A 26,412-nucleotide genomic window follows, 5' to 3' on the forward strand; every position below is an offset into this window, starting at 1 on the left:
TCCAAAATAAGGACAATAGGTGCCGGAGTAGGCCATTCAGCCCTTCAAGCCAGTACCACCATTCACTGTGATCATGGCTGATCATCCACAATCAATACCCTTTTCTTGCCTTCTCCCCATATCCCTTGACTCCGCTATCTTTAAGAGCTCTATCCAACTCTTTTTTGAAAGAATCCAGAGAATTGGCCTCCACTGCCTTCTGAGGCAGAGCATTCCACAGAACCACAACCCTCTGTGTGAAAAAGTTTATCCTCAACTCCGTTCTAAATTGTCTACCCCTTATTCTTAAACTGTGGCCTCTGGTTCTGGACTCCCCCAACATCCAGAACATGTTTCCTGCCTCTAGCGTGTCCAATCCCTTAATAATCTTATGTGTTTCAATCAGATCCCCTCTCATTCTTCTAAAAGCTAGTGTATACAACCCCAGTCGCTCCAATCTTTCAACATATGACAGTCCCTCCATCCCGGGAATTAACCTCGTGAACCTACGCTGCACTCCCTCAATAACTAAAATGTCCTTCCTCAAATTTGGAAATCAAAACTGTACACAATATTCCAGGTGTGGTCTTACCAGGGCCCTGTACAGCTGCAGAAGGACCTCTTTGCTCCTATACTCAACTCCCCTTGTTATGAAGGCCAGCATGCCATTAGCTTTCTTCACTGCCTGCTGTACCTGCATGCTTGCTTTCAGTGACTGATGAACAAGAACACCTAGATCTCGTTATACTTCCCCTTTTCCTAACTTGACATCATTCAGATAGTGATCTGCCTTCTTGTTCTTGCCACCAAAGTGGATAACCTCACATTTATCCACATTAAACTGCATCTGCCCACTCACCCAACTTGTCCAAGTCACCCTGCATTCTCATAACATCCTCCTCACATTTCACACTGCCACCCAGCTTTATGTCATCTGCAAATTTGCTAATGTTACTTTTAATTCCCTCATCTAAATCATTAATGTATATTGTAAACAGCTGCGGTCCCAGCACTGAGCCTTGCGGTACCCCACTAGTCACTGCATGCCATTCTGAAAAGGACCTGTTAATCCCTACTCTTTGTTTCCTGTCTGCCAACCAATTTTCTATCTACGTCAGCACCCTACCCCCAATACCATTTGCTCTAATTTTGCACAGTAACCTCCTATGTGGGACTTTATCAAAGGCTTTCTGAAAGTCCAGTTACACTGCATCCACTGGCATTCCCATGTCCATTTTCATAGTTACATTCTCAAAAAATTCAAGAAGATTAGTCAAGCACGATTTCCCCTTCGTAAATCCATGCTGACTCGGACCGATCCTGCCACTGCTATCCAAATGTGCCGCTATTACATCTTTTATAATTGATTCCAGCATCTTTCCCACCACTGATGTCAGGCTAACCAGTCTATAATTGCCTGTTTTCCCTCTCCCTCCTTTCTTAAAGAGTGGGATAACATTAGCTACCCTCCAACCCGCAGGAACTGATCCCGAATCCATTGAACATTGGAAAATGATTACCAATGCATCCCCGATTTCTAGAGCCACCTCCTTAAGTACCCTGGGATGCAGACCATCAGGCCCTGGGGATTTATCAACTTTCAGTCCTATCAGTTTACCCAACACCATTTTCTGCCTAATGCAGATTTCCTTCAGTCCCTCCGTTACCCTAGGTCCTCTGGCCACTATTACATCTGGGAGATTGTTTGTGTCTTCCCTAGTGAAGGCAGATCCAAAGTACCTGTTCAACTCGTCTGCCATTTCCTTGTTCCCCATAATAATTTCACCCGTTTCTGTCTTCAAGGGCCCAACTTTGGTCTTAACTAATTTTTTCCTCTTCACATACCTAAAGAAGCTTTTACTATCCTCCTTTATATTCTTGACTAGCTTATCTTCGTACCTCATTTTTTCCCCCAGTATTGCCTTTTTAGTTATCTTCTGTTGCTCCTTAAAAGTCTCCCAATCCTCTGGTTTCCCACTCATCCTTGCTATGTTATACTTCCTCTCTTTTATTTTTATACTGTCCTTGACTCCCCTCGTCATCCACGGTCGCCCCTTACTCCCCTTAGAATCTTTCTTCCTCTTTGGAATGAACTGATCCTGCACCTTCTGTATCATTCCCAGAAATACCTGCCATTGTTGTTCCACTGTCATCCCTGCTAGGGTATCTTTCCAGTCAACTTTGGCCAGCTCCTCCCTCATGTGTCCACAGTCTCCTTTGTTCAACTATAATACTGACTCTTCCGATCTTCCCTTCTCCCTCTCAAATTGTAGATTAAAACTTATCATATTATGGTCACTACCTCCTAATGGCTCCTTTACCTCGAGTTCCCTTATCAAATCTGGTTCATTGCACAACACTAAATCCAGAATTGCCTTCTCCCTGAAGGAGCCCAAAACTGCACACAATACTCCAAGTGTGGTCTCATGAGTGCCTTATAGAGCCTCAACATCACGTCCCTGATCTTATATTCTATACCTCTAGAAATGAATGCCAACACTGCATCTGCCTTCTTCACAACTGACTCAACATGGAGGTTAACCTTTAGGGTATCTTGCACAAGGACTCCCAAGTCCCTTTGCATCTCTGCATTTTGAATTCTCTCCCCATCTAAATAATAATCTGCCAGTTTATTTCTTCCACCAAAGTGCATGACCATACCCTTTCCAACATTGTATTTCATTTGCCACATCTTTGCACATTCCGCTAAACTATCCAAGTCTCTCTGCAGGCTCTCTGTTTCCTCAACACTACCCATTCCTCCACCTATCTTTGTATCATCGGCAAATTTACCTGGCATAATTACATATTACTATTTAACTATTTATGGTAACTATTTATTATTTATGGTGCAACTGTAACAAAAACCAATTTCCCCCTGGATCAATAAAGTATGACTATGACTAAATTTAGCCACAAATCCATTAATCCCATAGTCCAAATCTTTGACATACATCGTAAAAAGCAGCAGTGCCAACACTGACCCCTGTGGAACTCTACTGGGAATTGGCAGCCAGCCAGACTAGGATCCCTTTATTCCCACTCTCTGTTTTCTGCTGACCAGCCAATGCCCCACCCATGCGAGTAACTTCCCTGTAACTCCATGGGCTCTTATCTTGCTAAGCAGCCTCATGTGCTGCACCTGGTCAAAGGCCTTCTGAAAACCCAAGTACACCACATCTACTGCATCTCCTTTGTCTACTCTGCTTGTAATTTCCTTAAAAAATTGCAGTAGGTTAATCAGGCAGGACTTTCTTTTCAGGAAACCATGCTGGCTTTGGCCTATCTTGTCATATGCCTCCAGGTACTCCTAACCATCAATTCCAACAACTTCCCAACCACTGATGTCAGGCTAACAGGTCTATAGTTTCCTTTCTACTGCCTCCCACCCTTCTTAAGTAACGGAGTAATATTTGCAATTTTCTAGTCATCCGTACAATGCCAGAATCTATCAATTCTTGAAAGATCGTTGTTAATGCCTCTGCAAACTCTCCAGCTACTTCCTTCAGAACCCAAGGGTGTATTCCATCAGAACCAGGAGATTTATCCACTCTCAGACCATTAAGCTTCCTGAGCAACTTCTCAGTTGTAATTTTCACTGTACATACTTCACTTCCCTGACACTCTTGAATGTCTGGTATACTACAGATGTCTTCCACTGTGAAGACTGATGTAAAATATGCATTCAATTCCTCTGCCATCTCTGTGTCTCTCATTACAATATCTCCAGCATCATTTTCTATTGGTCCTATATCTACCCTCAACTCTCTTTTATCCTTTATATACTTAAAAACTTTTTAGTATCTTCTTTGATATTAGTCTCCAGCTTCCTTTCATAATTCATCTTTTCCTTCCTAATGACCTTCTTAGTTTGCTTCTGCAAGTTTTTAAAAGCTTCCCAATCCTCTATCTTCCCACTAGCTTTGGCTTCCTTGTATGCGCTCTCTATTGCTTTTACTTTGGCTCTGACTTCACTTGTCAGCCACAGTAGTGTCCTTCTTCCATTCAAAAATTTCCTCTTATTTGCAATATATCTGTCTTGCACTTCCCTCATTTTTCGCAGAAACTCCAGCCATCGTTGCCCTGCTAGTGTCCTTTTCCAGTCAACCTTGGCCAGTTCCGCTCTCATGCCATTGTAATCTCCTTTATTCCACTGAAATACTGACACATTGGAATTTAATTTCTCCTCAAATTACAAAGTGAATTCGATCATATTGTGATCACTGTTCCCCAAGGGTTCCTTAGCCTTAAGCTCTGTTATTACCTCCGGTTCATTGCACAACACCCAATCCAGCACAGCCAATCCCCTAGTGGGCTCAACAAGCTGTTCTAAAACTTAGACATTCTACAAATTCTCTCTCGAGGTCCAGTACTGGCCTGGTTTTCCCAATCCACTTTCATGTTAAAATCCCAAACCATTATCATGACATTGCGCTTCTGACATGCCTTTTCTATCTCCTGTTGTAGTTTGTAATCCACATCCCGGCTGCTGTTTGGAGGCCTATATACAACTGCCATTAGGGTCCTTTTGCCCTTGTCATTTCTTAACTCAACCCACAGAGACTCTACAGCTTCTGATCCTTTGTCATCCCTTTCTAATGATTTAATATTATTTCTTACACACAGGGCCACCCCCCCCCCCCGCCTACTAACTTATCTTTCTGATACACCGTATATCCTTGGACATTCAACTCCCAATGGCAGCCATCCTTTAGCCAAGTTTCAGAGATGGTCACAATGCCATACTTGCCAACCTGTAGCTGAACTTCAAGAACGTCAATTTTATTTCTTATGCTGCATGCTTTCAAATATAACACTTTCAGTATTTGTTGCTTTCTGCTTTAACAGCACCACGCCTCTGTTGCCCTGTAACTCATCCCACTGGCTATGATTATGCCTCATCTCCTGCCTTTCCTATCATCTCTGTTGCACGCTATCATAATTTTATAACCTTTTATTGGGCCACCCCTTAGCTGCTCTAGAGAAAGCAACACACGTTTCTACTTGTAGCATATACCCTCTAATCCAGACAGCATCATCGTAAACATTGCCTGCACTCTCTCCCAAAGCTTTCACATCCTTCCTATAATGGGGTGACCACTATTGAAAGCTATACTCGAGATGCGGCTTGACCAGCTGCTCACTGGATGTTTGTGTTTCTTACACTATTCTCTATCAACTCTAGAGACTGTTGTGCATGAAAATCCTAGGAGATCAGCAGTTTGAGAAACTCAAAGCTACCCCATCTGACACCAACAATCACTCCACGATCAAAGTCACTTAGAACATATTTCTTCTCCATTCCGATGTTTGGTCTGAACAACAACTGAACCGCTTGACCACGTCCGCGTGTTTATGCACTGAGTTGCTGCCACAGGATGGGCCGTTCAGATATTTGCATTAATGAGTTATACAGGTAAAGTGGCAACTGAGTGTCTATCACAAATAGCAAAGGTCCCTATGGAACACCACTAGTCATAGATCTCCACCAGAATAAGTTGCATCAAATACAACCCATCAGCAAGCCAATTCTGATTTCATGCTGGAACAGTCACCTGTATGTTCAAAGGATTTCTGGGACATGCCACATTACAACACCACTTTAACCACAAAACACAAAACCAAAAGCAGCGTTCAGTATCAAGCAAACATACCTGGTAAGACTTGCCACCTCGTTGTACACTGGTCAACCCTATAACAGGCTTACAATTTTCCAGAGCTTGATGGAAGATCTTGTGTGGATTACATTCAATTACATCCTTTTCAGAGTCAGGAGCTTTGTGGTAATTCTCAATCTGCTTCCGTTTCATCAATTCAAGAGTCTAGTGAACACAAATTTATCATCAGATCAGACCAGCCAGGGCTCCCAGATTCCGCACATTACTCTAAGAAAGTATGCCATTAAAATATAAATGGAGAGCGTTTATGCACAGTGCAATAGTAACTGGCACACTCCTGACAGACTGAATGGGAGGCACAGAATAACAGGAATTGTGAATGGGAGGGAGCCTGGGACAGTATAACACAGGAACTGTGAATGAGAGGCAGCCTGGGACAGTATAACACAGGAATTGCGAATGGGAGGCAGCCTGGGACAGTACAACACAGGAATTGTGAATGGGAGACAGCCTAGCACAGTATAACATAGGAATTGTGAGTACATGTACAGAGCTGGGTGCAGGCTTGCTAAGTATCGGTACATCATTTAGTAACAATGCAGTATTAGGGGTGAACTCAATGTTCAGAGCCCATAACCCATGGTAAACTATTGAGTTCTCATGACAGACACATTTCAGGGAAAGCTAATACATCTGTGAAGAACAGATTTTAGATAATAGTGCATTAAAGAGAGACTAACAATATTTGGTGAGTAGCCTGAGAATTGGCATGATTTAAGAAATCACTATAAAAAGGGCGAAACTAGATGCAGAAGAAAAACTCAAGAAATAAAAACAAATTGCAAAAGCTTCTAGAAGATACTAAAAAGGAAGAAATCGGTAAACATAAGATCTAGAGAGAAGTTATAGTGAAAATAATTTAACATTAACCAAGCAACTTGCATCTTCCTTCAGACGATCTACGCAGTACGTCCAACTGTATCAAAAAGTGGTGTTTATATCTCAATGCTATGTGAAAGCCATGTTGATGGACACTGTGCTACCTGTGAAGGTTTGTTTTGACTGTGACCTGTGAAGGCTTCGTGTATGGACTACAATCTGACTGGTGTAGCTATAATTACACTAGAATTCAGCTCATTTTCTATTTCTGGTCTGTTCTCAAATGTTTCAATGTGGCCAGGTTTTCTGACATTAGGCTTGATTCCGTTTTTCTCCCCCTACAATTCTGGAACTGTTCTTCCACTGGAATGTGAAAATTATAAGGCTAGCTGGAAGGAGCTTAAGAATGAAATTAGGAGAGCCAGAAGGGGCCATGAGAAGGCCTTGGAGAGCAGGATTAAGATAAACTCCAAGGCTTTCTACAAGTATGTGAAGAGCAAGAGGATAAGACGTGAGAGAAAAGGACCAATCAAGTGTGACAGTGAAAAAGTGTGTATGGAACCAGAGGAGATAGTGGAGGTACTTAATGAGTACTTTGCTTCAGTATTCACTATGGAAAAGGATCTTGGCGATTGTAGGGATGACTTACAGCAGACTGAAAAGCTTGAGCATATGGACATTAAACAGGATGTGTTGGAGCTTTTGGAAAGCATCAAGTCGGATAAGTCACTGGGACCAGACAAAATATACCCCAGACTACTGTGGGAAGTGAGGGAGGAGATTGCTGATATTTGCATCATCAATGGGGACGAAAGAGGATCCGGAGGATTGGAGGGTTGCAGATGTTCCCTTATTCAAGAAAGGGAGTAGAGATAGCCCAGGAAATTATAGACCAGTGAGTTGGTATGATGATGGAGAAGATACTAAGAGGGAGGACTTGTGAACATTTGGAGAGGCATAATATTATTAGGAATAGTCAGCATGGCTTTGAAGGCCTTGCCTTACAAGCCTGATTGAATTTTTTGAGGATGTGACTAAACACATTGATGAAGGTAGAGCAGTAGATGTAGAGTATATGGATTTCAGCAAGGCATATACTAAGGTACCCAAACAAGGCTTATTAAGAAAGTAAGGAGACATGGGATCCAAGGGGACATTGCTTTGTGGATCCAGAATTGGCTTGCCCACAGAAGGCAAAGAGTGGTTGTAGACGGGTCATATTCTGAATGGAGGTTGGTGACCAGTGGTGTGCCTCAGGGATCTGTTCTGGGACCCCTACTCTTTGTGATTTTTATAAATGACCTGGATGAGGAAGTGGAGGGATGGGTTAGTAAATTTGCTGTTGACACAAAGGTTAGGGGTGTTGTGGATAGTGTGGAGGGCTGTCGGAGGATACAGTGGGACATCAATAGGATGCAAAACTGGGCTGAGAAGTGGCAGATGGAGTTCAACCCAGATAAGTGTGAGGTGGTTCATTTTGGTAGGTTAAATATGATGGCAGAATATCGTATTAATGGTAAGACTCTTGGCAGTGTGGAGGATCAGAGGGATCTTGGGGTCCGTGTCCACAGAACACTCAAAGCTGAAGGCAGAGCTTAGGAGGGTTAATGGCACCTAAAGGGGACTCCTTTGCTTGCTGTTCGGAAACTGCTCTATTTCCATCTTTAATATCTCTATTTTCCCCTTTCAGGGTTCTTTCGAAGACCCTGACCTGGAGTTACACACTGACTACGGTTCTTTGCAGGAATGGGACCTGCTCTGGGGGTTCCAAAACTGGCCATTGTTTGGCACGCCTATGGCTTAGCCTAAGAGTCCAGCTCAGATTCAGAAGCCTAGGATCTTGGAGCTCTGAAGATGGGCGGATGGAGGTTCAGAGTTATGACACGAGACCCATGTGTCATCGGGGGAGTTGAAATATCTACAGCTGTGTGGCTGGAGACCTGGGATCTCTGCGATCTTCAGGCACAGAGCTCAAAAGAGGGACCTAACGGATTTTTAACATCGTAAACCATCGAATTGTTTGTGTCTCCCTGCTCGCTGGGAAAATGGAAACACTGCTTTATCCTTTATTAGGGAGAGAGAGAAAACCTGTGGTATGTTGAACACCGGGTGAAACTGGAAGTCTGTGTCTTTGCTATTGCTTTGCTCATGTTTGAGTGCTCGGTGGCAGGGCTGATGTTTCAGGATGTATATTGTATACATTTCTGTGACATTAAATTGTACCTTTGAACCTGCTGCGCAGGTTGACTCTGTGGTTAAGAAGGCATATGGTGTATTGGCCTTCATCACCCATGGGATTGAGTTTATGAGCCGAGAGGTAATGTTACAACTATATAGGACCCTGGTCAGACCCCACTTGGAGTACTGTGCTCAGTTCTGGTCACCTCACTACAGGATTAAGGGTGCACAGGAGATTTACAAGAATGTTGCCTGGATTGGGGAGCATGCCTTAGGAGAATTGGTTGAGTGAGCTTGGCCTTTTCTCCTTGGAGTGATGGAGGATGAGAGGTGACCTGATAGAGGTGTATAAGATGATGAGAGGCATTGATTGTGTGGATAGTCAGAGGCTTTTTCCCAGGGCTGAAATGGCTAACATGAGAGGGCACAGTTTTAAGGTGCTTGGAAGTAGGTACAAGAGGGGACGTCAAGGGTAAGTTGTTTTTTTTTTTACTACACAGAGAGTGCTGAGTACACGGAATGGGCTGCCAGTGACCGGGTAGTGGCGGATAAAATTGGATCGTTTAAGAGGCTCCTGGATAGGTACATGGAGCTTAGAAAAATAGAGGGCTATGGGTAACCCTAGGTAATTTCTAAAGTAATTACATGCTTGGCACTGCATTGTAGGCAAAAGGGCCGGTATTGTGCTGTGGGTTTTCTATGTTTCTAACAGTATTCACTTGAACTGGGCTGGGGGTGATTTCTTGGTAATTGCAAACAGATAAATTTATCCTGGTTCCTCAGGCCCATCCAGCCATTACCCCAGTAACATTTAACTCCTATAGTTATCAAGAATCAATCTAGTTCCACCTTAATATTCAAGGACTTGCTTCCACTACCTTCTGAGGGAGAGTTCCAAAGATTCACAACCCTTAGAAAAAAATTCTCATCAGTACTTCCTTAAATTGTAGGGTCCTTATAGACTCACAAAACAGGAAACATTCTCTTCATATCCAGCATCTTACATGTTCAATCAAGTCACCTTTCTACTCTAAATTCTAGCGGATACAAGCCTAGCCTGCCCAACCTTGGCTGGGTAAGACTTCCTATACCAAGCATCAGTCTAGTAAATATTCTCTAAACAGCTTTCAGTAAATTTACATCCTTCAGGTTCACCTGAAATTGCCAACTCCATCCCAAGTACTGATCTACCCAACACTGAGGACATCTTCAAAAGGTGGTGTCTCAAAAGCCACCATCTGTCACCAAGGACGCCCATAACCCAAGACATGCCCCCTTTACACTGCCAACATCTGTCACCAAGCACGCCCATAACCCAGGACATGATCCCTTTACATTGCCAACATCTGTCACCAAGCACGCCCATAACCCAGGACATGATCCCTTTACATTGCCACCATCTGTCACCAAGCACGCCCATAACCCAGGACATGTCCCCTTTACACTGCCACCATCTGTCACCAAGCACGCCCATAACCCAGGACATGTCCCCTTTACACTGCCACCATCTGTCACCAAGCACGCCCATAACCCAGGACATGCCCCCTTTACATTGCCTCCATCTGTCACCAAGGACGCCCATAACCCAGGACATGACCTCTTTACATTGCTACCATCAAGGTGGTGGTACAGAAGCCTGAAGGCAGTCTCTTCCCCTTCACCATCAGATTTCGGAAGGGATAATGAACCAACACATGAACACTTGCTCTTTTTGCTACTGTAAATTAGTTTCTAATGTATTACAATGCACTGCTGCCACAAAACAGCAAGCTTCATGGCAATGCCAGTGATATTAAACCTGATTCTGATTCAGTGCCCAACTAAAAGATGATTTCCCTGCTTTAGTATTCAATTCCCATTAGCAATAAATAAGACAAGGTCACTCAGATCCCATCTCAGATGTCCAAAATCTCCTACCATTTAGATATGCTTTTCTTTTTTAATCCACTCTTGCTAAAATGAACAATTCCACATTTTCACAAGATTCCCATTACTAGATATTTGCTTTGAAACCTTATTCTCTTCACAATTTACCGTTCCATATTTGGGTGTGGCATGGGGAGGAATTGGTATAGGAGCAATTGAGAAGAAACACTCAACTGTTACCTGGTTCATGATTGACCGCGACAGCATTTTCTGACCTCCCTTCATCATCATATTGATGAATTTGCTACAAAACAAATAAAAACAAGTCAATTATTTGTAAAACTTAGTAAAGACAAAATACATGTCAAATAGCTTCCCCACTGCCCACATGAAGACACTAAACAAAGACAGGCAGAGCAACAGATGTCAGCACAGGGATTGTGTGAAGCAAGGTTTCTGCAACTTGTAGACAGAAATGGTTCATTGCTATCCAGGTCAGTATAGGACAGATTACAGGCCAGTAATCTTGTACTTGAGGGACAGCAGGTTTTTCGACAGGAGTCATTGATTGGAGTGCTGTGCAGATGCACCAGGGACGTTCCCATGCAGGTCTGACAAAGATTTTCCAAGGGGAAACCTAGTCTCTATAAAAGAGAGATACCACCTAGTGGAGTGGTCATCATCGGAGTAGTCTGAGGCAGAATCTAGGTACAGGAATATCGAGGAACAGACAGGGAAACAAAATCCTGGAAAGGTGTAATAACAACAGAGTTGTCGTGACGGGAGATTTTTATTTCCCAAATATCAATTGGCATCTCCCAACAGCAAGGGGTTCAGATGGGGTGGAGTTTGTTAGGTGTGTTCAGGAAGGTTTCTTGACACAATATGTTGCTAAGCCTACAAGAGGAGAGGCTGTACTTGATTTGGTATTGGGAAATGAACCTGGTCAGGTGGTAGATCTTTCAGTGGGAACATTTTGGAGATAGTGATCATAATTCTATCTCCTTTACCATAGCACTGGAGAGAGATAGGAACAGACAAGTTAGAAAACCGTTTAATTGGAGTAAGGGGAATTATGAGGCTATCAGGCAGGAACTTGGAAGCTTAAATTGGGAACAGATGTTCTCAAGGAAAGGTACGGAAGAAATATGGTAAATGTTCAGGGGATAATTGTGTGGAGTTCTGCATAGGTATGTTCCAATGAGACAGGGAAGTTATGGTAGGGTACAGGAACCGTGATGTACAAAGGCTGTAGTAAATGTAATCAAGAAGAAAAGAAACGCTCACGAAATGTTCAGAGAGCTAGGTAATGATAGAGATCCAGAAGATTATAAGGCTAACAGGAAGGAGCTTAAGAAGGAAATGAGGAGAGCCAGAAGGGGCCATGAGAAGGCCTTGGCGGGCAGGATTAAGGAAAACCCCAAGGCATTCTACAAGTATGTGAACAGCAAGAGGATAAGACGTGAAAGAATAGGACCTATCAAGTGTGACAGTGGGAGAGGAAATTGCAGAGGTACTTAATGAATACTTTACCTCAGCATTCACTACGGAAAAGGATCTTGGTGATTGTAGGGATGACTTGCAGCAGACTGAAAAGCTTGAGCATGTAGATATTAAGAAAGAGGATGTGCTGGAGCTCTTGGAAAGCATCGTTGGATAAGTCACCGGGACCAGACGAGATGTACCCCAGGCTACTGTGGAGGGCGAGGGAGGAGACTGCTGATCCTCTGGCAATGATCTTTGCATCATCAATGGAGATGGGAGAGGTTCCGGAGGATTGGAGGGTTGCGGATGTTGTTCCCTCATTCAAGAAAGGGAGTAGAGATAGCCCAGGAAAGTATAGACCAGTGAGTCTTACTTCAGTGGTTGGTAAGTTGATGGAGAAGATCCTGAGAGGCAGGATTTATGAACATTTGGAGAGGTCTAATATGATTAGGAATAGTCAGCATGGCTTTGTCAAAGGCAGGTCATGCCTTACGAGCCTGATTGAATTTTTTGAGGATGTGACTAAACACATTGATGAAAGTACAGCCATAGATGTAGTGTATATGGATTTCAGCAAGTCATTTAACAAGGTATCCCATGCAAGGCTTATTGAGAAAACAAGGCGGTATGGGATCCAAGGGGATATTGCTTTGTGCTTCCAGAACTGACTTGCTCACAGAAGGCAAACAGTGGTTGTAGACCGGTCATATTCTGTATGGAGGTTGGTGACCAGTGGTGTGCCTCAGGGATCTGTTCTGGGACCCCTACTCTTCGTGAATTTTATAAATGACCTGGATGAGGAAGTGGAGAGTTGGGTTAGTAAGTTCGCTGATGACGTAAAGGTTGGGGGTGTTGTGGATAGTATGGAGGGCTGACAGAGGTTACAGCAGGACATTGATAGGATGCAAAACTGGGCTAAGAAGTGGCAGATGGAATTCAACCCAGATAAGTGTGAGGTGGTTCATTTTGGTAGGTCAAATATGATAGCAGAATATAGTATTAATGGTAAAACTCTTGGCAGTATGGAGGATCAGGGGGATCTTGGGGTTCGAGTCCATAGGACGCTCAAAGCAGCTGTACAGGTTGATTCTGTGGTTAAGAAGGCATACGGTGCATTGGCCTTCATCAATCGTGGAATTGAGTTTAGGAGCCGAGAGGTATATGTTGCAGTTATATAGGACCCTGGTCAAACCCCACTTGGAGTACTGTGCTCAGTTCTGGTCGCCTCACTACAGGAAGGATATGGAAACCATAGAAAGGGTGCAGAGGAGATTTACCTGGATTGGGGAGCATGCCTTATGAAAACAGGTTGAGTGAACTCGGCCTTTTCTCCTTGGAGCGACGGAGGAATGGAAGTGACCTGATAGAGGTGTATAAGATGATGAGAGGCATTGATCATGTGGATAGTCAGAGGTTTTTTCCCAGGGCTGCACATTAAAGGTGCTGGGGAGTAGGTACAGAGATGTCAGGCGTAAGTATTTTCACTCAGAGAGTGGTGAGTGCGTGGAATGGGATGCCAGCAACAGTGGTGGAGGTGGATACGATAGAGTCTTTTAAGAGACTTTTGGACAGGTACATGGAGCTTAGTAAAATAGAGGGCTATGGGTAACCCTAGGTAGTTTCTAAGGTAAGGACGTGTTCGGCAACTTTGTGGGCCGAAGTGCCTGTATCATGCTGTAGGTTTTCTATGTTTCAATTCCTTATTTTTTATTCAACTCTAGAGAGAACAGGGAGTATGTCTACAGAGCCAGTGTTCTGTTTTGAGTGTCAGATGTGGGATCTCCAGAAGACTTCCAGCCTTCCTGATGGCCACATCTGCACCAGGTACCTCCTTAAGAGACTGTTAGGGAACTGAGCTGCAGCTCGATGACCTGTGTCTTGTTAGGGGCGAGTGAGGTAGAGATAGACAGGAGCTACAGGGAGGTAGTCACCCCAAGGCTGCAGGAGACAGATGAATGGGTGACCGTCAGGAGAGGGAAGGGGGAATGTCAGATAGTGGAGAGCTCCCTTGTGGCCGTCCCCCTCAGCAATAAGTACTCCATTTTGAGTACTGTTGGGGGGAGGGGGGGAATGACCCACCTGGGGGAAACAACAGCAGCCATGCCTCTGGCACCAAGTCTGGCCCAGAAGGGTAGGGAGCTGAAGAGAATGGCAGTAGTATTAGGGGACCCTACAGTCAGGGGGACAGACAGGCGATTCTGTGGATGCAAAAAGCAAACATGTGGGAGACTGCCTCCCAGGAGCCAAGGTCCGAGATGTTTCTGGACACGTCCACAATATCCTGAAAAGGGACAGTGAATAGCCAGAAGTTGTGGTACGTATGGTACCAACGACTTAGGAAGAAAAAAAAGAAAAAATATAGGGGGTTAGGAAGGAAGCTGAGAAGCAGGACCTCAAGGGTAGTAATCTTGGGATTGCTGCCTTGCCACGCGACAGTGAGGATAGGAGTAGAATGAGGTGGCAGGTAAATGCGTGGCTGAAGAATTGGAGCAGCTGGCAGGGACTCAGATTTCTGGATAATTGGGACCTCTTCTGAGGTAGGTGGGACCTGTACAAAAGGGACAGGTTGCACTTGAATCCAAGGGAACCAATATTCTTGTGGGCAGGTTTACTAGAGCTGTTGGCAGTGGTTTAAACTAATATGGTAGGGGATGGGAATCAGTATAATAGAGCTGAGGATGAGCCAGCAGGTTTACAAGTCGATGAAAGACGTAACAAGAATGTAAGGAAGGACAAATCAATGACTGGGGACAAATGCAGACAGAGCAAAAAGTTAAATTGTACCACAGAGGCAAAATTTAAAAGGGTGAAGACTGCAGGACTGAAGGTGCTGTATTTAATTGCACGTAGCATTCAGAATAAGGTGGACAAACTCATGGCACAATTAGAGATTGGTCGGTATGACATTGTGTGCATCAGTGAGTTGTGGCTGAAAGGAGGCCATAGATGGGAGCTTAACAGCAAAAGATATACTTAGAATCAGAAGGCCAGGCAGGAAGGCATAGGTGGTGGTGTGGCTCTGTTGGTAAGAGATGGAATTACATCTTTAGAAAGTGACATAGGGTCAGAGAATGCTGAATCTTTGTGGGTGGAGTTAAACTGCAAGGGTAAAAAAACGATTTTGGGAATCATATATAGGCCTCTAAATAATAGCCAAGATGTGGGGTTGAGATTGCAAAGGGAGCTGGAAAAGGGATGTAATAAGGGTAATGACACAATTGTAATGGGGGACTTCAATATGCAAGGGGATTGAGAAAATCAGCTTGGTCTCAGATTGCATGAGAGATAATTTGTTGAATGCCTACGAGATGGCTTTTTAGAGCAGCTTGTGCTTGAGTCTATTCAGGAAAAGGTCATCTTAGATTGGGTGTTACGTAATAACCCAGATTGTATTAGGGATCTTAATATAAAAGAACCCTTAGCAGATAGTGATCATAATAGGATTGAATTCATACTGCAATTTGAGAGGGAGAAGCATAACTCACATGCATCAGTATCACAACGGAATAAAGGGAATTTCAGAGGCATGAGAGAGGAGCTTGCCCAGGTGGAGTGGAGGAGGATACTGGTGGGGATGACAGCAGAGAAGAGATGGCTGAAGTTTCTGGGAATAGTTCACAAGGCGCAGGATAGATGTGTCCCACAGAGGAAGAAGTTCTCAAATGGCAGGGGTAGGCAACCGAGACTGACAAGGGAAGTTAAGGACTGCATAAAAGCCAAGGAAAGGGCATATAAGGTAGCAAAAGTGAGTGGGAAGTTGGGTGATTGGGAAATTTTTTAAATCCAACAAAAGCAACTAAAAAAACTATAAGGGAAAAGATGAAATAGAAGGACAGACTAACTGATAATATAAAGCAGGATTTTCAGTTATATAAATAGTAAAAGGGAGGTGAGAGTTGATATTGGATCACTGAAAAATGATGCTGGTGAGGTGAACGGGGGAGAAAGAAATTGCAGATGAACTTAATGGAACTGTGCAAGACATTAGCAGTGTGCCAGAGGTCCGTGAGTGTCAGGGAGCAGGAGCGAGAGCCATTGCTATTACAAAAGAAAAAGTGCTCGGCAAACTCAAAGGTCTTAAGGTGGATAAGTCACCTAGGCCACATGGACTGCATGCCAGAGTCCTGGGAGAGGTTGCTGAAGAGGTAAGGGATGCATTGGTCATTATCTTTCAAGAATCACTTGATTCTGGCATGGTCCCGGAGGACTGGAAGACTGCAAGTGTTACTTCACTCTTTAAGAAGGGAGGAATCAAAAGAAAGGAAATTATAGGTCACTTAGCCCAACCTCAGTGGTTGGGAAAGTGCTGGAATCTATTATTAAGGATGAGGGTTCAAGGTACATGGAGACTAATGATAAAATATGTCAAAGCCAGCCTAGTTTCTGTGAAGGGACATCTTGCCTGACAAATCTGTTAGTTCTTTAAGGACGTAACAAGCAGGGTGGACAAAGGAGAGGCAGTAGATTTTCAGAAAGCGTTTGATAAGGTGCCACACGAGGCTGCTTAACAAGATAAAACCCTAGGACGTTACTGGCATGGATAGCAGAATGGCTCATAGGCAGGAGGCAGCGAGTGGGAATAAAAGAGGCCTTTTCTGGTTGGCTGCCGGTGAGACTAGGGGTCAGTATTAGCACCGTTGCTTTTCACATTGTTTGCCAATGATTTAGATAATGGAATTGATAACTTTGTGGCAAAGTTTTCAGATGACACGAAGATAGGTGGAGAAGTAGGTAGTGCTGAGGAAGGAATGTGATTGCAACAAGACAGGCAAATTGGAAGAATGGACAAAAAAGTGGCAGATGGGTTAGTGTAGGGAAATGTATGACGATGCATTTTGGTAAAAGAAACAATAGTGTGGACTATTATCTAAATGGAGAGAAGGTTCAAACATCAGAGGTGCAGAGGGACTTAGGAGTCCTCATGCAAGACTCCCAGAAGGTTAATTTACAGGTTGCATCTGTGGTAAAACAAAAAGTCAAATGCAATGTTGGCAGTTATTTCAATGGGAATAAAATATAAAAGTAAGGAGATAATCCTGAGCCTTTATAAGACACTAGTCAGGCCGCACTTGGAGTATTGTCAATAGTTTTGGGCCCCATATCTCAAAGGGTGTGCTGTCATTGGAGGGTGTCCAGGAGTTTCACAAGGATGATTCCAGGAATGAAGGGGTTAACATATGAGGAGCGTTTGGCAGCTTTGGGTCTGGACTCACTGGAATTTAGAAGAATACGGGGGCGGGATCTCACTGAAACCTACCAAATGTTGAAAGGATGAGATGGGGTGGATGTGGAGAGGGTGTTTCCTATGGTGGGGTATTCAGAACTAGAGGGCACAGCCTCAAAACTGAAGGGTGACCCTTTAGAACAGATGCAAGGTGGATTTTTTTTAAAGAGGGCAGTAAATCTGTAAAATGCTCTGCCACAGACTGTGACAAAGGCCAAGTCCATGCATATTTCAGGCAGAAGTTGATTGTTTCCTGATCGGTCAGGGCATCACAGGTTATGACAAGCAGGTGTGGGGGGTTGAGTGGGATCCGGGATCAGCCATGATGGAACGGTGGAACAGACTCCATGGGCTGAATGGTCTAATTCTAATCCTATGTCTTATGGTCTTAAGAACCTAATTTCTCTCTCTCTCTCCTTCGTTGAAGACTGGTCTCACATTTGCTACTCTTCAATCTGCAGCATCCATCCTGGAATCTATAATTTTCAAAGATGACAAAAAGAAACCCTGGGAAATGGGTCACCAAGTTTTTGAGATGTATTGGTTTTCTTGCTCATTAACACAGACTGTAAGGTCAGGATTAGAGCAGTTAGCCATCAAGTCTGCACTGCCATTCAATCATGACTTGAGTTATTTTCCCTTTCAACCTCATTCTCCTGCCTGCACCATATAACCTTTGACATTCTTATTAATCAAGACCCTATCAACCGCCACTTTAAATGTACCCAATGACTTAGTTTCCAGTCATCTGTGGCAAAGAATCCACAGAGACACCACCCTCTGGCAAAATTAAATTCCTCCTCATCTCTGTTATTCTTGTATTGTGAGGCTGTGTCCTCTGATCCTAGACCCCACCGCGATAGCAAACATGCTCCCTGAATCTACTCTAGGCTTTTCAATAGTCCTTAGGCGTTAATGTGATGCCCTCTTTTTCTTCAAAACTTCTAAATAGTTCCTTAACAGTCAAAACAAAGAAATAAATAACCTCTGGAGTGCAGACCAGGGATTCCCAACTTGGGGGTCAATGGACCACTTGTTTAATGGTATAAACATTGGGAAGTTTTGATCTACACCCCCTCCTTCTAAAAAGCACCTGACCTTCCATTTCCCTACACTGTATCACACTTGACAGTTCTTTGCCCATTCCACTCTTCTCTATCCCAATTTGCACTAGGCCTTTATTTCTCCTGTATTTCTGAGATGCTTGTGATTTTTAAATTTAATTTGATTCTTCATTTTCTTATTCCCCATCATAAGTTCTCCCATCTTTGCTGAATGGACCAACATTTGTTTTGCCATTTTCTTTTTACACCCCTACATAAGCTCAAACAGTCCGGTTTTACGGTTTTCCACCGTTTTACTCGATTTTCTTTCCTTCATAAACGTCTTCAGCCTCTGCAGAATTCTAAGACCCTCTAATCTTAAACTTGCTGGTTTTTTTTCTATCAACTGTATAAGCCACTTCATACATTTAATACGATTTAACCACTTTTCCTGTTGTGCTTTTGCATTTTTGTTGCACTGACTTGATCACGGGGTTACTGAAGACACTGCTGGTTTTGTCACTTGGCGCAGCCTTTATTGGTTGAACCGCCTTTTGTTCCAGGGCTGCCCTCTCCTCCGTGTCGAGCTCGGTGACTGGAGTCCGATGCCGTTCCTTTGTGATCACAGGCTCCAGGTAATAGCGATTGTATCGTGACCACCGCACCGGCGTCACCCTAGTGATACCAAGAAATGCGATCAGATTAGGACTTCAAATGCATCCCAAAACCCCATTTTCCCTCGTCAGCACTGAGCCCACTTGGCATGACCCGGAACACAATTACCCCTCCACACTAGATCCACGGTTGTAAACCGCACACAACGCCAACGGCCTTGACCCACATCGTGCTTGCTAAGACACTTACGCTCACAACAACCCACCCCCTCCCCCCCCGAACCGTGTGGCCTACCCTCTCACCTCTTTACCTTCAGCATAAACTACCTCGCAGGCACAAATGATGCCTCCCCATCAGCTCAGCATGGCCCAGCTGCCCCACCGCAGCCCATCTTATCCTCCCACACCCACCCCACTAGTCCCAGGACACACACACACACCTCTATAATACAAATCACACATAGCCCACCGACACTGCTGCCTCTGAATCACAACAGTCTCCCCACATACACAGACACACCATTCTCTCGTTCCCGCTCCTCCTCCTCCTCCCCCTCCCCCTGCCCCTGCCCTCTGGACGCACACAAAATGCAGGAGGAACTCTGCAGGCCAGGCAGCATTTATGAAAAAGAGCAAGCAGTCGACGCTTCGAGCGAAGACCCTTCCCGTTCCCTCAGGAACCCCTCCCACTGCCACACGCACCACGACGGCCGGACTTTCTCATGCAGAATACTCGCCACCCGCCAACCGCAGGTCACCGCCATCTTGTCCCAACGAGAGGACCCCAACAACAGATGCCCCCGCTGCGCCTGACTGCGGCAAAACAAGCACCAATCAGAGAGCGCGACACGGCGGGGTTGGGCGGGGTCAGCGCGACACGGAGAGGGTGGACGGGGTCCGAGCGTGACGGCGGGGTTGGGCGGGGTCAGCGCGACACGGAGAGGGTGGGCGGGGTCTGAGCGTGACGGCGAGGTGGGCGGAGTCAGCAGCACGGATATTGCGTCACAAACAGGCCCGGAGCTCGGCGGCCGCTCGCCGGGACCTGTCTCGGATGAGGGTCTGGGCCCGAAGCGCTCTTTTCGGTGGCTCTGCCGAGTTCCTCCGGCATTTTGAGATTGTGACGACCCTGGCCCACTGGCAGTGTGTGTCGAGCGCTAAGCGATGCTCCCCGTCACCAGCTATCGTACAGCCAGTTGCAGAATGGTAGAGTCGAGGGTGGTAACCGGACAGTATTTGTCAATTGGAATGGGATTCACCTGCTTTGAGTGTCTGCCGCTCATCTGTGCATTTCTCCTCGTTCGTAGCCTTACTAATGGGCCCTTTTATTTACATCTGTTTACTCCCTCTGTCATGTCCACATTTGCAGTGTAAAATCCCGGTTCCTTTGCTTTGCAGACAAGTGTGAGGTGTTTGTTGTGTTTTGGGAGGACCAACCAAGGTAGGAAGGTCAAAGACGGTGAGTGGTAGAGCACAGGGACTTAGGAATATAGATCCATTGCATCTTAAGTAGACAGGGGAGTAAAGAAAGCTTTTGGCACATTGATCTTCATCAGTTATGTTGAAGTTGTATTAAGATTTTAGTGAGGCCTGACTGATGCATTGTGTGTAATTCAGGAAAGATATCAGTGAAATTGAAAGAGTACAGAGAAACTTACAAGGTTGGTGCTGGGACTTGACCTGAGCTATGCTGGAGGGTTCATTAGGTTAGCACTCCATACCCTTGCGTGTAAGAAAATGGAGGGTGGGGGAGATTTTCATCTGCCATTTTTCAGCCCTTTTTTCCAGCTGGTCCAGATTCTGCTGCAAGCTTTGATAGTCTTCCTGACTGTCCATTATGCCCCCAGTGTTGGTGTCATCTGCAAATTTGCTGATCCAGTTGACTGTGCTGAGTCTGTGTGTGGGTTGTGACAGTCTGCCACATCCTGTCGGTCAATGGCACATGCACACTTCAGCAAACCCTCCTGGAACACAGTGAGCCTTGACAAGCTGCTCATCCCTGGCACAGACAAGCTAGTTCAGAGCAATGGGCAATGTGAGTTATAGATCAGTAAGCACACTCCTGGAAATACTGGCATTTTGCTTTATTGAAAATCACAGCTGCAGGACATGAGATTTATATGTCACTGCTAAAGATTGAGAGATTAATATTGATCCTTTGACAGGACATCTCCTGCGGTTCGGTGAAAAGTATCTTCTCCAATTCTAGAAGAAGCAAGAAATAAAAATGAGGACAAAGTACGGCAGAAGAAGACAGTTCAAAGCCTCCAGCTTATTTTTCTGTCCATAAGATTATGACTACTCTATACTGTGACTCCAACCTCACACTGTAATGGAGCTAAAACTTACCAACCAACTTCAGGAGGTTTGAGGCTGTTAACTAAGCAACACACAATTATTTTTCTGGGAAGGAACTCCACAATTGTTTCAGCTTTTGCAGAAGAAGGTATCTTCCGTGATCAGCCTCTGATTTTATCAGGTTCTAACAAAAGATCATCCACCCAAAATATTTACTCTTGTTTCTCCAGTGTCTGCCTGACCTCCATAGTGTTTCTGTTTTATTTCAAATTTCAAGCATCTGCAGTATCTTTATCCCAATTTTAAGGCTGTGTCTTTGTTTCCTTGTGTTCCCTACAGTGTAACACTTCACCGTAACAAACTTCCTCCCCCAAATCCTTGAAAATAGAATCAGTGCTGACATATCAGCAGAGACCCCAGGGTGTGACCACACAGTATGAAGGCTCACCTTGTTGATTGCCAGTTATCTTGTAGGCTGGAAACTGGAGACCTCAACAGCCACATGGTCTTCAGAATCTGGTGCCCATCCTCCAGCACCAGGCACTGACCGACCCAGGATGTGATGGAGCCTGATAACAAGAGGAAACACTCCTTGAGGCCTCACCAGTAACCTTCACCATTAGACCACAGTCACAATGCGGAGCTACCTTCTCCCACTCATGCACCTGGAAATTGCCTATTCAACAGAGGATCTTTGGAATTAGTTTATTATTGTGAGGTAGAGTGAAAAGCTTGCCTTCTATGCTAGAGATATCCCGACAAGTTTAAACTAATTTTGTAGGGTGATGGGAAGCGGGTGATTGGCCTGAGGATGGGGTGGCTGGTTTGCGAACAGAGGCGGTGTGTAGTGATTTTTTAACAGCGCAGTGAAGATTTACTGAAGAATGGGGAAATAAATGGCTGATGGAAATCAGAGTTGGGAAATGTATGATAATGCATTTTAGTAAAAGGAACAATAGTGCAGACTATTATCTAAATGGAGAGAAAATTCAAACATCAGAGGTGCAGATGGTCTTAGGAGTCCTGGTGCAAGACTCCCAGAAAGTTAATTTACAGGTTGTCTGTGGTAAGGAAGGCAAATGCAATGTGGGCATTTATTTCAAGGGGAATAGGATATAAAAGCAAGGAGATAATGCGGAGGCTTTATAAGACGCTAGTCAGGCCGCACTTGGTGTATTGTCAACAGCTTTGAGCCCCATAACTCAGAAAGAATGTATTGTCATTTAAGAAAGTCCAAAGGAAGTTCACATGGATGATTCCGGGAATGAAGGGGTTAACATATGAGGAGCATTTGGCAGCTTTGGGCCTGTATTCACTGGAATTTAAAAGAATGCATGGGCATCTCATTGAAACCTACTGAGTGTTGAAAGGAGTACATAGGCTGGATGTGGAGATGTTTCCTATGATGGGGGTATCCAGAACTAGGTGGATCAGCTTCAAAATAGTAGTGAATCTGTGGAACGCTCTGCCACAGACTGCGGTGGAGGTTAAGTCTGTGGTATATTTAAGGCAGAATTTGATCGTTTTCTGATTGGTCAGGGCATCAAAGTTTATGGTGAGAAGGCAGGTGTATGGGGTTGAGTGGGATTTGGGACTAGCCATGATGGAATGGCAGAGAAGACTCGATGGGCTGAATGGCCTAATTCTGCTCCCATGTCTTCTGCTCTTCACAAGGATGTTATGAGGATTCTAGGGTCTGAGTTTTCAGGAGAAGTTGAGCAGGTTAAGACTTTATTCCTTAAAGATGGTCTCCTCCTCTACCCTCTGTATGGCAGTGTAGTCACTGTGTATCTGAACACTGTCTTATACAAATTTGCTAATGACACCGGTGTTGTTGGACAAATCTCAGGTGGAGATGATTCAGCTTACTGGGCAAGGTAGGACATCTGGTCGAGTGGTATCACAGCAACAACATCTTGCTCAGCTGGAGTAAAACTGAAGAGCTGTTTGTTGACTTCTGGAAGGGGAAGGAGGGTGACCATATACCTGTGTACAATGAGGGATCAGCAGAGGGTCAGTAACACATCGGACGACCTGTTCTGGGTCTGGTTTGCAATCAGGAGAAAAACACTCCAGCTTCTTGACTTTCTCCCGAGGCTCCACTGGAAGGATGCTGACAGGCTGAAACATGGACTGGTGTGGCAATTCGAATGCTCAGGAACATAGGAAGCTGCAGAAACTGGTGGACTTTGCCCCATCATGGGCACATCCTTCCCCACTGTATCTACTGCTTTGGGATGGCAACATCCAGTATCGAATATCCTTCTCATGTGGGCCATGCCATCTTCTGGCAGCTACAGGAACCACCAGGTTCAAGAACAGCTACTTCACTTCAACCATTCGGTTCTTGGACGAACAGGCAAAACCCTAATCACTACAGTTTATCAACTCCGTGACCACTTTGATCACCTTGGTAAAATGGACCTTGATTTTTTTGTCTAATTATGCTCTTTCTTGCAAAAATCGTGCTTTCTGAATGCTTTTTCTCTGTGAGTGTGTCTGTGACGCTTTATATCGCACAGGTCTGACAATAAATGACTGACCTTCGAGCGGTGTTCTGTGCAGTATATAATCAGGTGGGGTAAATGTACACAGTCGTTCTCACAGGGGAAGGGAACTAAAAATAGTTTCACTACATAATACACTTGATTCTGATACGGGAGAATATTTATAAAAGTAGTTAATTAGGATTGAAATTAATTCATTTATATCCGTGGTTAATTAGTCTGTAAGAGAGATTTGTTTACACTGGGGATTAATAAAACGCTCTGCTCTTATGTGGGGGTTCGTGAGTGTTCGGTTAATTCACACCGAGGGTTGTTAGGCCTCCGTGGCGGCCGGGCAGTCGTCCTCTGTCGAACCGGGACTCACCGCCAGCCCAGGCGGCCGACATACTGAAGGTCGGCTCCTTGCCGTCGTGCCTGATGCCGAACACCGGCGCCTGTCTGTCGGCTCCCGCTTCCCCGACCGCCGCCTCTACCGCCGTTTGGTAGCGGCCGTTCAGGCTGAGGTCCTTGGCTTCGCTCAGGTAGAGGAAGGAACCCAGGTCGTTCCACCAGGTCCCGGTCATGTTACAGCGGCCGGCCTGCAAAACACGGACACTGAGTGCGGCGAGTTGGAAACGCGCCCCTCGTCTAACGCCCCCGCCCCACCGCCCGGCCATCCGGCTTTACCGAGATTCCGGGGAGAAGCAGCGCCAGCAGCAAGAGGGGAACGGCGGGGCCCGGCGTCTCCATCGCAGCTCCGAGTATCAGCGACACTCCCACTCCCGGACCCGACTGAAGTTCCTCCTACCCCCGCGGTCGCTGACTCGTCTCTTTGCTGCTTATCTCTGCCCGTGTTCTCCAGCGGCTGAACAGTGACTGTTTTGCCTTTGAGTGTGTGAGCCTCGACAGTTGTAATCTGACCATTGCAGCAACCTCAACTGGAAAAGTAACCAGAATTCCTTCACCCTTCGACACCCACCATTTATCCTCACTCCCCCTCCCGGAATACTCCGAGCTGTTACTGCAGCTCCCACATCCCGGCCCTTCACCGGAGAGTAAAACTTCATTATCCCAAAGCCCCAACACCGAAATAAAGCGTCCCAGGATAGTGACATACGTGACACTGCGTTTACAGATTGATGAGGGCCGCTCATTGTGACCTTCCCGCCTCCACACTCCTTCCTGATGCAGGGTTTGGACTAGAAGGGAGTCAATCCCTCTCACAGATGCCGAGTTTTCCTCACAATTATTGATTTTGTAGCATCTCCAGTCTTGTGTCTTTATTTAAATAATTTATAATTCACAAAGGCCCCTCAGGGAAAAGTTAGGAATGGTGTTGGATCATTAGAGATGCAAGTGGGAAAATTGCAAAATTCAGCAAAGGGTAATCAAAATAGAAGATTATGAAGTAAGGGTGAACTACGAAAAACACTAAGAACTTGTATAGAGATATAAAAAATAACATTTGCTGACAAACATTAAGTTATGCTGGAGAATAAAGAAATGGCACAAAAATTAAAGATTGTATTATATCTACTGGAGACAGTAGAGTGGGGATAGTGGACTCCTGTCTCTGGTGATTGAGGTTCCACAAACTGGAAGACTGCAACTTGAGAACAATCTTACTATTTGAGGCAAAGGGTAGAGCGAGACCAGAAGTACGGACCAGACAACCTGACGTGTGAGCGGGAACATGGAAAAGGAAGTACTAGAGACACTCAGTCAGAGGAAGAATGACCACTTCAGGCCACTAGCTGTAAGAGGTAGTTTATTTATTTAATGACACAGCTCACTAACAGGACCCTCCAGCAATGACCTGTGTCACTGAATTAACCAACAGATCCTTGGAATATGGGAGGAAAGCAGAGCACTCAGAGGAAACCCACATGGTCAGAAACAGACAGCGTTAGAAGTGAGCCTGGGTCACTGACATTAAGCTAACTGCTACGATACCTGGCTGTCCCAGTATAGTTCCAGTTGAAGGGAAGATGAATCACAATCAAAATCAGGTTTATTATCACCGGCATGTGACGTAAAATTTGTTAACTTAGCAGCAGCAGTTCAATGCAATACATAATATAGAAAAATAATATTAATAAATAAATAAGTACATCAATTACAGTATATGTATATTGAATAGATTAAAATTGTACAAAAAACAGAAATAATATGTATTAAAAAAGTGAAATAGTGTCCAAGGGTTCAATGTCCATTTAGGAATCGGATGGCAGAGGGGAAGAAGCTGTTCCTGAATCGCTGAGTGTGTGCCTTCAGGCTTCTGTATCTCCTACCTGATGGTAACAGTGAGAAAAGGGCATGTCCTGGGTGCTGGAGGTCCTTAATAATGGACGCTGCCTTTCTGTGACACTGCTTCCTGAAGATGTTCTGGATACTTTGTAGGTGAGTACCCAAGATGAAGCTGACTAGACTTACAACCCTCTGTAGCTTCTTTCGGTCCTGTGCAGTAGCCCCTCCATACCAGACAGTGATGCAGCCTGTCAGAATGCTCTCCACAGTACAACTATAGAAGTTTCTGAGTGTATTTGTTGGCTTGCCAAATCACTTCAAACTCCTAATGAAGTATAGTCACTGTCTTGCCTTCTTTATGACTACATCGATATGTTGGTACCAGGTTAGATCCTCAGAGATCTTGACACCCAGGAACTTGAAACTGCTCACTCTCATAAAAAATGATAAAATTAAGTAAATAAGTACATAGGGATTGGATAATTATGTTTGGGGGTA

General features: G+C 44.8%; 2 protein-coding genes across 3 annotated transcripts in view; both read right to left on the bottom strand.

Moving 5' to 3' along the window:
• mrps7 (mitochondrial ribosomal protein S7) overlaps positions 1-19,709 on the bottom strand; it is a 33,936-nt gene extending 14,227 nt beyond the window's left edge. For both annotated transcript variants that reach the window (XM_063030846.1, XM_063030845.1), the window contains exons 1-4: positions 19,589-19,709; positions 18,756-18,947; positions 10,761-10,824; positions 5,634-5,801 (exon numbers count right to left, since the gene is read on the bottom strand). In XM_063030846.1, the coding sequence (XP_062886916.1) occupies positions 5,634-5,801; positions 10,761-10,824; positions 18,756-18,947; positions 19,589-19,650 (486 nt within the window). In that variant the 5' untranslated portion in view covers positions 19,651-19,709. The remainder of the gene's footprint in view (positions 1-5,633; positions 5,802-10,760; positions 10,825-18,755; positions 18,948-19,588) is intronic.
• Positions 19,710-20,952: 1,243 nt separating this feature from the next.
• Positions 20,953-24,606, bottom strand: LOC134336565 (avidin-related protein 1-like). Its single transcript, XM_063030847.1, is given in 4 exon segments — positions 20,953-21,088; positions 21,630-21,750; positions 24,053-24,266; positions 24,355-24,606. Coding segments are annotated over 4 exon segments (633 nt in total). The 5' UTR covers positions 24,592-24,606; the 3' UTR covers positions 20,953-21,027.
• Between the last annotated feature and the right edge of the window lie 1,806 nt (positions 24,607-26,412).

The sequence above is a fragment of the Mobula hypostoma genome, chromosome 22 (genome assembly GCF_963921235.1).
Source record: "Mobula hypostoma chromosome 22, sMobHyp1.1, whole genome shotgun sequence".
NCBI classification, from domain to species: Eukaryota; Metazoa; Chordata; class Chondrichthyes; order Myliobatiformes; family Myliobatidae; genus Mobula; species Mobula hypostoma.